An 11444-nucleotide genomic window follows, 5' to 3' on the forward strand; every position below is an offset into this window, starting at 1 on the left:
ATTTGATGTTTTATGTTTTGGTGAACCATTTCCCCAATAATTGGTTGACTGATTGACGATTACATGTATTTTATGTGATGCTTACCTGTCAACATATATATGAAAAATAATAATGAAAATCACTTTACCAACATCAGAATTATTAGTCACTGCTTATGTAACATAAATACTCTCAAACATATAAGGCATGTTTTTGTAAAAAACAGGTTTAATTAATATGGACGGTTTTTTTGAAAATCGTTTATAAAAAAATGCCCACACTTTAATTAAAATGGGCATGCCTTATAAATGGAGATACAATCATTGTATGAAAGGTTAAATTTGATGTTTCATGTTTTGGTGAATCGTTACCCCCAATAGTTGATTGACTGATTGACGATTACATATATCTTATATCTTATGTGATACTTACCTGTCAGCACATATATGAAAAACAATGATAAAAATCACTTTACCAAATATCAAAATTATTACTCACTACTTATGTAACATAAATACTCTCAAACATATCAAGGCATGTTTTTGTAAAAAACAGGATTAATTAATATAAACGATTTTTTTGAAAATCGTTTATAAAAAAACGCCCACACTTTCAAACACCATAGTAGTTTATAGTTTGTACTTTCTAGTTCGGAGTTTGTAGTTTAAGACGAGTGTTCGCGTTAAACGTCGCATGATTCGCATCATCTCTAATATCCGCCACGTTGCAGTCCTATAATCATAGGGGGTAAAGGGCATTCCGGACTTTTGCTAAAAGCGGGTAAAACGAATTTACTTTTTACTCGCTGAAGACTCGGGCAATGGAACGGAAGAAAAATATTCAAAGCCCTCTACAACATTCCACGTGGGCAGTAGAGAAACGGATAAGTTTTTATATTGATTATTTATTTTTCCCTTTTTTAATTGAAAATATCTTTCCATCTGGCATGCATGCAAGTAAGTGCAACATCTTCGATTCTTGGTCACTTTCCGATGTCTATAAATGAAGCTTATCCTTCTTCGGTTCTTCCTTGAATCCGCGTGGCATAAAAGAATATGATTAAATCCAAACCTAATAGAAAACTTCAAAAGTCTAAAGCCATGTTCATTTACCCTGTGTTTGCTAATGAAGGGAGGGATTTACTTCAGACCAAAGAAAATGAAATAGAAAGAAAATTAAATTGAAAATTTGCGATTGAAGACATGGTTGAGTTGTGCTTCTAAAAGATCTTTACCCTATTATTTTATTGATCTTACTAATAACTTCAGTTGTGAATTTTTGATCCCATGTCTCTATTCCATATCCAAAGGGAAGCTGAATGATCATCTCGATGAAATCTTTTACATGACGTGAAATGTTGACAATCAGTTTCTTGGTCTTCACTCATATGTTATCTCCTTTTGATAGATTCTTGGAATGGCCACACAAACATTGGGTTGGACATAAAAAAAATAGGGATTTTTGCATGCACTCTACCTCAGAATTCTGATTTGAATTGCAGACCTATAACAATTTAAATTTATAAATAGTTCCACTTAGAACACCCATATCCGTTCATGAATTGGCATCAATTCTGAGCTGGCACCTACCCTAAATTGTATGATGAAACTAATATTTCAGAGGTGGACTGAATGGTAAAACCCCCCAAAAAATATTGGCAGATTGCCTATTTTATCTATTATTGTCCACTTTAAAATTTCACCTTGGGTAAGAATGAGAAAGAATGAAAAATGAGGCCATGTTTGGTTTAACTCTCATTTTTTCTCATTCTTACCAAGATGAAATTCTAAAATGGAAAAGAATGGGTAAAAATAGGTAGAATGAGAAAATATTGCTATGAACCAAACACTTTTTTTTTTTTAAAAATGAATTGTTTTCAGTCTGACAAGTGTCCTATGTTGCTTATTTTCATTCTTAAAAAAAAAGTGTCGGTATTCACAAGTTGCCAGTCTAGGTCTCTAATAGTCAATGTTTACCAATTGGTGTAGATGTTTTGTAAAAGTACTTTCATAAAAGTGCTTTTATAAAAGTACTTTCATAAAAGTGTTTTTATAAAAGTGCTTTTGTACTTTCATAAAAGTACTTTCGTAAAAGTACTTCCATAAAAGTAGGGGTGAGCATTTGGTTTTTTTTTGGTTCAAAACCGAATCGAAAAAACTGAAATTTCAAAAACCGAATTAGCTATATTACAAACTGAATCGAAACCGAAATACTTGAAAACCGAATAAACTGAACCGATTTTTTTCGGTTATTTCGGCTATTTTGTTTCAAACCGAAATATTTTTTGTATTGTTATTTAACTTTCAAGAAGAAGAAGAAGTTAATAAATACCTGTTGGCTGTTGTAAGCCTGTAAATTGGCAGTGAAGACTGAAGAAGAAGAACCTAAGAACTCTGCTTGAGTGTAGAGTTCTTGCCTGAACTGCGGTAGTCGAAAGTCGATGAAGACTAAAGAAGAAGAATTGATGAACTCTGCCTAGGTGCAGAGTGCCTGCCTGAATTGTGGTAGTCAGAAGTTGGAACTCGGAACTTAGAGTCGGAAGAAGAAAAAGAATCGAAGAAGGCTGTAACTGGTTGTAACTGTGGCAATCGGAAGTCTGCCTGAGTGCAGACTACTAAGTGCTTGGAGGTTGGAGCTATCGGGCTGGGAGTCTGGGACTTGGGATGATTCTCGATCTTTGCCTCTCTGGAGTCTGGTCTGCTCTTGCTCTGGAGTCTAGAACAGATGATGAGACGATAGACAAACAATGGAACTGCCAAACTAGAAACTAGAAAGTCTGGAAACGCCACAGTGAGGAAGACGAAGAGTCTCTCTCTTTCTATTTTCGATTTTCCTGTTTTGTACTTTACGTGAACGTGTCTAATACGTTAATGTGAAATTGCCTATTTTTTGCTAATTTGGTTAATGGCTGGTCTTATCTTATGGATTTCGCTCTTTCATTATAAGTATATGTATTAATTAATTAAATATTAATATAAAATAATTATAAAACTAATTTGTTTTTTTTCGGTTAACCGAATTGGGAAATATGGAAACCGAAACTAAAAACCGAAATAAACAAAAATCAAATAAAGTAATCGAACCCGACCAAAAATCGAATAAGTCGAACTGATTAAACTGAAACCAAAATTTCGGTTCGGTTTTTTGGTTTTAACCGAATTATGCTCACCCCTACATAAAGTACTTCCATAAAAGTACTTTCGTAAAAGTGCTTTTATAAAAGTGCTTTCGTAAAAGTGCTTTTATAAAAGTACTATAAAAGTGCTTTCGTAAAAGTACTTCCATAAAAGTGCTTTTATAAAAGTACTTTGTAAAAGTAATTTTATAAAAGTGCTTTCGTAAAAGTGATTTTATAAAAGTGCTTTCGTAAAAGTGATTTTATAAAAGTACTTTCGTAAAGTAAGTGCTTTTATAAAAATACTTTTGTAAAAGTGCTTTCGTAAAAGTACTTCCATAAAAGTGCTTTCATAAAAGTGTTTTCATAAAAGTACTTTCGCAAAAGTGCTTTTATAAAAGTACTTTCGCAAAAGTGCTTTTATAAAAGTACTTTCATAAAAGTGTTTTAGTAATGTACTTTTGTAAACGTTCTTTTATAGAAGTGCTTTCATAAAAGTACTTCCGTAAAAGTGCTTTCATAAAAGTACTTCCTTAAAAGTGCTTTTATAAAAGTACTTTTGTAAAAGTGCTTTCATAAAACTATTTTCATAAAAGTGCTTTCATGTAAAAGTACTTTTATAAAAGTGATTTCATGTAAAAGTACTCTTATAAAAGCGATTTCGTAAAAGTACTTTTATAAAGTGCTTTCGCAAAAATAAACATCTATGGCAATGGTTTCCTCAAAGAATGAAATGACCAAGATGGGGCATGATTATTTTTCATGCTACAGGCTAGTCAATTTTTTTTGCCATGGGGCTGATTTTTCATTCTAAAAAGAATGTGGCCCTTGGCAAGAATTTTGTAACCAAACACTCTAAGTTTGCAAAGAAAAACAAACACTCAAGTTACCCTCCCCCCCCCCAAAAAAAAAAAAAGATTTTATTTGTTTATGAGAAGCAAAAATAGTAAAATGATGTACTATTTTTGTTTGGCAGTGTGATAAGAAGCAAAACGATGTACTCTCCACTTTATATGAGAAAGAACTGAGGTAGGAGTCTGATATAAAATTATGAATGCAAATTAGGCTCAATTTGGAAGGAATACAATTACAAACATGTACAGTACAAATACATACAAAATAATATAAAATCCAAAATTTTTCATTCTATATATTTGTATTTATACTCCTTCCAAACTGAGCCTTAAAGATGCAACTTCGTTCAGGTTGGTTTTTCATCAAAATTTGAATGGCCATAGCTGGAAGCAGTGTAAAATGCTAAATTGCGACAACTCAAGTTGCACCTCCAATGCAAATGAAACAAAAATTACAAATTTTGCATCATCAAATAAGAGTATAAATCATAATCATAAACAAATAGATACAAAACTAAATTAGGTGAAAATTTGTTTCTGGTTCAAATTTGCATTGCAATCAAAGAGAGCCAGAGGAATAGAGAGTTTGCATCCGTAGGAGCAGGACCATGTACATAAATTTCAGCCCAAAATATTACAGAAATCTAAATTAGCAATCTTAGGTGCTAAGGTGAAATCACTTCCCTATTATAAAGAGTTAAACATGGTTCTCGATTGGCATTCTGTCACCCATTAGTAACCCAAATGAGATCCGTTTGCTATTTTTGATATACTACAAAAGTACTTGTAGTTGTACTGTTTTGAATACGGGAAACCAGTCTCCATCTTTAACTTTTTATCTTTTCTAATACATACACATTCCAAAGAATAAAATAAAATTAAGGGTGACGGATAGGGACACAAAGCGATGGCATATAAAAAAGGTTTCTTTTTGTAATAATGGTGTTTCCCCTAAAGTTCAGTTTGGAAGGAGTATAAATACAAATACGTAGAATGCAAAATCTTATCTTTTGAATGTATTTGTACTCCTTCCAAACTGAGCCTAAGGCTCCATTTGAAAGGAGTACAAATACAAATATGTAGAGTACAAAATCTTGTATTTTATATGTATTTGTACTGTATATATATTTATACCACTATTTTCAAAACTGGACCAGACCGGACGGTCGGACAGGAAAAATTGGGAACTGGTCACCTGACAGGTTCCGTTTTCCTCCGAAACTGCTTTTGCCCTCAAAACCGTTGATTTTGGTCAGGAAACCGCTGAACCGGCTAGTTAACCATTTGAACCGTTCGAACGGTTTTGACCATTTTCTAATTTTTTAATTTTTTTGTCAAAACGGGCTGGCCATTCGGGTCGAACGGCCAGACCGTTCGAACCGGTAACCGAACCCCTGACCTATTCGTTTTTAAAAACCATGATTTGTACTCCTTCCAAACTGAGCTTTAGATTAACATCAGAAGTACTACTAATGCAGACATTATTTAAATCTAGATAGAAACTCCATGTTGTAAGAGAATGTTTTTCTAAGTTATTCAAAAAAGAGTCTGATCTAAAGATCCAACTCTTACTTATATTAATAACTCTCACCAGAAAATGTATTCAGTTCTTTAAACTCGAATGAAATGAACATGACTATTAATAAGGTCACCAATGAATCTGAATTACACATAAATCATATTAATGGATCAAATTTGGTCTACCCTGTGAAACTTACAAGATGACCAAATTTGCTCCATTACAACATGGTACGTTGTTTCTTCACGAGCGAGAGAGATCAAGTTCCTAACTGGATACGCCTAAGACCATATAACAATGAAAGTGATTTATCTTCCCTAATAATATGATCGTAAGTAGTGAGTGAGCTCCAAACAACAAAAACGCATTCAAGTGCCACCACCGAAGTTAGGAGGCGGCCAAACACCTCCTGCGTCATTGGTAAAATAGGAAGTGCAGGAAAGAGGAACAAGGCAAAGCCCTCTGCTTCTGAGATCTTGCTTCTGCTCATCGTTTCTATCTCCATCACCTGAACCCTGTAATTGTTAGTCAACAAGATGCAAAACATGAGCACTCAAACATGTTTTCCATCCTTGATCATTTATCATTTTTACACAATTTTGGGTTTGGGGTTTTGGGCTCAACTACAACTTGGACTATATATTACTTGGGTTTCTCCTAAGATTTTGATCAGATGAGTAGGCATACGGATATATGGTCATCAAAACTCAAAGGAATCGACTTTCAAAGTAATGGGCCAAATTATCATTGGCCCACTAATTTGCTGCAATGTATTACATTATTTGGCTTTATTGGCATGGTATCAGAGAATGAATTTATAGCCTTCCAGTAAGTGTGAATTTTGTGCGGGCCTAGGATGGGCTTCTTCCTGGAGGCCCAACAATCTAATTTGCGCTAATAGACTTCAAGTCTGCTACACCTAAGACCTACTAAACCATATGACATATAACTGAAAGTTTATTGTGTATCAACTCTACTACTCTAGTGCTAGAAATGACTTTACTCTCTTACCCCTTCCATGGTTCTACAGATCTTGTTACGGGATGACTTCATATATGGCACGCTTAGCGTCTGCAAGCATGTAAATGAGAGTTAGACGCAGAGTAAGTATCAGGGAAGTACCAAAGGAGAAAAATACTAATTAATAATAACAATATTAACAGGAATTATTCCATGGAGGAGAAACATGGCTCGAGCCTCAGGCTAAGGCTACTAGTACAAGGAAAGGAAATAGGATCTCTTACCCACGAAACTCTCTACTCACACCTACCCACAAAACACTACCCCCCGTGCATAATAACATGTAAGAGCATGAGATGTTTCTCATGTGTGGTTGCAATCTCATATAAGTAGGCATGGGTTGAGTCATTGTATCCTAAGAGTAAATCTTGTACAAGTTGGATGCAACATTTACAGCCTGTGTTTACCATAACTTAAAATATATGCTTATATACCATAGAATCGGTGTTTAAGGCTGCATTTGACATTCCTTACTTTATGGATTTATCTCTTTTTTGCTGTTTAAATGCCCTTATGAACATTGGATTTTTAATTGCAAAAAGAAGATAAGTCGTTAAAATAAGGGAGTTCACATCTATGCCCCACAGAGCGCACCCCACAAACACCCCATATGCACATCTCAACATGCATTGGGAACATCTCCCATACTTGTCATCATTGGGAGATGGGAGATGTTCCAAATACATGGTAATGATGTGTGGTGGGGTGCGCTCTGTGGGGCGTAGATGTGAATTCAAAATAAAGAATGCCAAATGTAGCCTAAAACAACAATTCTTGAATGTTGAACAACCAAGAAATTTTTTCACACGACAAGCCTCCAATATTTTTCTTGTTAATCTAATTAATGGGGGCAAATTAGAGCCTAAAAATCCCTTTCAAATGCAAGATAGCCCTTCTTTTCGAGGTTTAGTTTCATGTCAGAATATTAAAACTCTTAGGCTATATATTTTTGGTTTGATAGAAAATCTGAAATAAGTAGAAAGTTGAGCCCTTGAGGGAAAGTTCTCAAGTAATTCTAGGACAATCCTAAACTTTCTGTTTCTCTCTTACTTTATAGTTACACCAAACTAAACATAGCCTTAGTGCATGATCAGTATTATTATATTGCTAGAGTAAAAGGTTGATTTACTTGAATCCAAAGATTGAAGAAATGGATGTGGAGAAGGAAATTAAGATTAAGTACCTCAACCTGGTCTTGGAGAAATTTAATGTATCCAATTGCCTCCATTAGTACGGACGCTGTGTCCGTCTGTAAGTAGTTCCACAATTCCAAATACATTATGCGTTAGCCATTTCTCAAGACAGAAAAAGAGAAAAAAAAGGAGAAACCAACAGAAAGAAACTTATATCCACCTCCACGCATTCAATATCATAATATCCTTACTGTGGAAATGCCTTATATTCATTCATCATTTAATAATAATAATAATAATAATATTGTTTGTAATTTAAATGGTTCGTATATACTGCAACTGTACTAATACTAGCAGGAAGATCAAGAATAAATAATAAAACATAAGCGCATTAATTTGTAGCAACAAATATATGATACTCATGAGGCTCATCAACAAGTTTCATGGGTGTCTTCATCGTCTGTCAACGTTTGATGATAAGTCAGTGGGGCAACAAATGGGATATATTTTGCAAGAGGGGGGGGGGGAATAAGATGGTGTATGTGACCAAGGAAGTATCTGAAGCAGAAGTAAAGAGCGGTATTCTAGTAAAAAGTGATAGCTTTTGTTAAAATATATATTATTATATTTTATGATGATGGACGAGAGATGATTATGATGAAGGGAAAAAAGAAAAAAAATGAAGAGGCTAGGATGAACCTTGCCGAAAGGTGACACCAACTGCTGAAGAGCTGCAATTCTGTCTCCTAGTTTCTCCTTTCTAACCTGGTCGATCGAAATGCCACCACACAAGCAAAAAAGCAACGATAAAACATTAGAGAATAATAATCCTGGTTGTTTCACCAATTTATAATATGTTTATATCTAGAAGCAATTCATATATAGTTGTTGAATATTGGCACCTTAAAGGGGGGGAACGATGAGCGCGACTCAAACCGAGGCTTCTTGGTTGCTGCCTGAGATACTTTGGGCTCTGAAGAATTGCTTGGTTTCTTTGTTTCTGTAACTCGATTTGTGAAGGATGATACCTTTGAAATGAAAAGAAGGTAGATATCAGTTGGTTGATAAAGGAAATACCCATCATCCAAGTTTTCCAAAGGGAGTACGCGGATATGCATAAAGCTGATACTCCTTATATACAAGTAGAATAAATTAAAAGAGAAAGATAGAAAGATAAAAGAAAAGAAAAGAAAAGGGCGCTAGCTTTTACACTCTTATTATCTCTGCATTTTTTTTTTCTATTTAGTGCCTGTATAATAGTTTTTGCATTTTGGTGGTAAACTTAGAGAAACTGTAGCTAACTTGGTTACTCGATCGAGATGTACAAAAAGTGATCACACTGCTACATGTTAGCGCAGATTACAGTAGTCTAATCTCAAAATAACACTTGACATAAAAAATGACTTAGAGCTTAATGCAGAACGCAGATGATGATAAAAACAACAATAACATAACGACGATGGGCGTGGTTATAGTAATATTACTGTGAAATCTACAGGCAGTTAGATCAGCAGGGAGAGAGAGAGAGAGAGAGAGATGCCCACTTTATTCGGACTGTTGAATGATCTAATTAGACTGGATTGCTGTAGCTGGTCGACACCAAAAGATAGACTATCTCTAAGCATGCCGAGATGACTAGGTGAAGGCTGCTGGGTAAGACTTCCACCAAATTTTGTAGAGCTCAGAAAATCCAAAGCTTGCAAGTTCACTCCCAACGAGCTAGAAAATGGCAAAGAAGATGAATACATGTTGGAGATATTTATACTTGGAAATATCTGGCTGAAGTTCCGTCCGCCACTAGATGGAGGAGGCAAACCTCCAAAGCTGCTGGTGCTGGCACAACTTTGGGCATCAGCGTACGATTCTCCTGCAGAATGCTGGAGTGTGTTGTTTTGACAACCTGAAGCCAAGGTTTTGAGCAACATCTTATCAGTTGGATTGTGACAACTTTGTTGCTCATTTTTGACGTAGCTGGTGGAAGGCAGATGAAACTCTTCTACATTTGAAACAGTTTGGCTTAACTTTGGAAACGAATCTGATAACTCCTTTATTTTTGCTAGATGTGGTTGATGGGAGGAGTGATTAGTGAAGCTCCCTGATGCATTACTGTCCCAGTGAAAACCCAAGTCTTGAAACATGGAATTGTTGACAGAAGAAGAAATTAGTGTGTCACTGTTTTGTCTTAGATCCCTTGAGTTTGCTAGAACTCCACCTATATTTTGATTGAAGCTACCGTCATTCCTGCATTAGCCGATTCACATCAAATATATTATAATTTAATTCTCAAAAATAAAAATGTAATTATTATAACAAGTAAAAACCCTTGAAAAGCTTCAAACTACTACAATGAAATTAATGGAAAAAAAAGAAAAGAAGCTAGCAAGACTAAGATCCTTTCTTTGTAAATAATTGGTTACCAATAATCCGATTAGTTTTTTTTTTCTTTTCTTTTTCCCACAAGGAAGCTAGGTTTCCGTTAGTGGGAATAACTAATCCCTAGATCCCAGAAAACGTAACCCTAGCTAGGAAAATAAACCATACGCAGCTTTTTCCATTCTGAATGGTAGGTGCTGAAAAATCTGGTAAAAGAAAAACGAAGGAAATAGATTTCAAATTCTGATGGTGTAATAAATAGCTAGCCAAAATTGATGGTTATTGCTAAACTCAAAGCTCAGGCAAGTAAATCCAAATTCTTGGAATAAAGCGTGTGGGTTGACATTCATACACGGATTTGGAAACAAATAAAATAAGGCAAGAGAGATAGATAGAGAGAAAGTATAGAGTAGGGGTTATCGAAAATCTAGCAGCAGGGATGATTGAACTTACAAAAGGTTTGAGTTCCAAGCATGGCTGTTGCTACCAACTCCATAGAAAGATGGTGTTGCTAAAGAAGGAGAACCAGCAACTAGTTGTTCTTGGAGCTGATGATGTTGGTGATGGAGATTTGCAGATTCCATGATGAATTTTTTAAGGGCTTGAAAATCCCAAGATGCGTAATTAAAATTTAACTAGCTCCAGGAATCTCTTTATCTTCTGAAAACAGTTCAGTTGACACCCACAAACCTTTCTTTTAGCTACTTTTTTTTTACGCCGTTTCCTCTTTACTCTTTCATGTCTCAGTTTAAAGTAGTCATAAAAAGAAAGGAAAACAACAAAAGTGAATCAACCATTTCAGCAAACCTTCCTCCCATCCTCCCCTAGCTCCCTCCTGCTTTCCTTCTTTTTCCTTTCGGCCAAACTTACTGCAACGCTGCAATGAAACACAGAAAATCACCTCTCTCTCTCACTGATTTTTTTTCTTGTTCTTGTTTTTTTTTCCTCAAACGAGGCTTTTTGCACACTCTGCAATTACAGGGAGATGATTATACTCTCTTGACGCCATTATTAAAATACCTGCCTTCGATCCCAAGGTTTTCTACAAAGGTATGAGGAAAGAAATGATAGCAGCCATTTGTTCTCTGTCTCTCTATCACTCTATGGTACCACCTTCTCCTCACCATATATGCCCACATATCTTATATTGCGAATCCAGGAATAGCAAATGGGTTTGGTCGGGTCGGATCGGGTTAACTCAAAGCCAGTAGGGACGAGTCAATCCTAGCTAGCCCAAGAAATAAGATTGCTGGTCCTGAACTACTTCAGTTTGCATTGAGAGTTGAGAGTTGAGATAAGCCAAACCTAATCCGGCTGGCCGGAGAAGAGAGGCATGCAGGTGGGTCGGGTTCCAAAATAACCCACCCATATATAAATTGTCTATATTCAAAGAATGCAATAATATAGCGAGTGAGTGAAAGGGGAATGGTAGTATCAACTCAACAGAAAC

At 35.4% G+C, this 11444-nt stretch overlaps 1 protein-coding gene across 2 annotated transcripts; it reads right to left on the reverse strand.

The window, feature by feature from the left end:
* Positions 1–5481: 5481 nt before the first annotated feature.
* Positions 5482–11117, reverse strand: LOC104601802 (transcription factor bHLH110-like). Of its 2 annotated transcripts, XM_010265274.3 has the most exons (7): positions 10448–11116; positions 9166–9862; positions 8524–8649; positions 8321–8386; positions 7672–7737; positions 6480–6539; positions 5482–5983 (listed from the first exon to the last, which is right to left on the reverse strand). In XM_010265274.3, the coding sequence occupies exons 1-7, from the start codon at positions 10576–10578 to the stop codon at positions 5837–5839; spliced, it is 1293 nt and encodes a 430-aa protein (XP_010263576.1). In that variant the 5' UTR covers positions 10579–11116; the 3' UTR covers positions 5482–5836. The 2 variants fall into 2 exon arrangements, with proteins under 2 accessions (XP_010263576.1, XP_010263577.1); XM_010265275.3 differs by lacking the exon at positions 6480–6539 and having other exon boundaries at positions 10448–11117.
* Between the last annotated feature and the right edge of the window lie 327 nt (positions 11118–11444).

The sequence above is a fragment of the Nelumbo nucifera genome, chromosome 1 (assembly GCF_055504915.1).
Source record: "Nelumbo nucifera cultivar China Antique chromosome 1, China Antique-T2T, whole genome shotgun sequence".
Classification (NCBI taxonomy): Eukaryota; Viridiplantae; Streptophyta; class Magnoliopsida; order Proteales; family Nelumbonaceae; genus Nelumbo; species Nelumbo nucifera.

Coding starts and splice junctions, on each gene's coding strand:
- LOC104601802 (XM_010265274.3), bottom strand. CDS start 10,578: ATGGAATCTGCAAATCTCCATCACCAACATCATCAGCTCCAAGAACAA. Junction 9,863..10,447: donor GCTTGGAACTCAAACCTTTT/GTAAGTTCAATC, acceptor CGGCTAATGCAG/GAATGACGGTAGCTTCAATC. Junction 5,984..6,479: donor TCTGTAGAACCATGGAAGGG/GTAAGAGAGTAA, acceptor TAACAATTACAG/GGTTCAGGTGATGGAGATAG.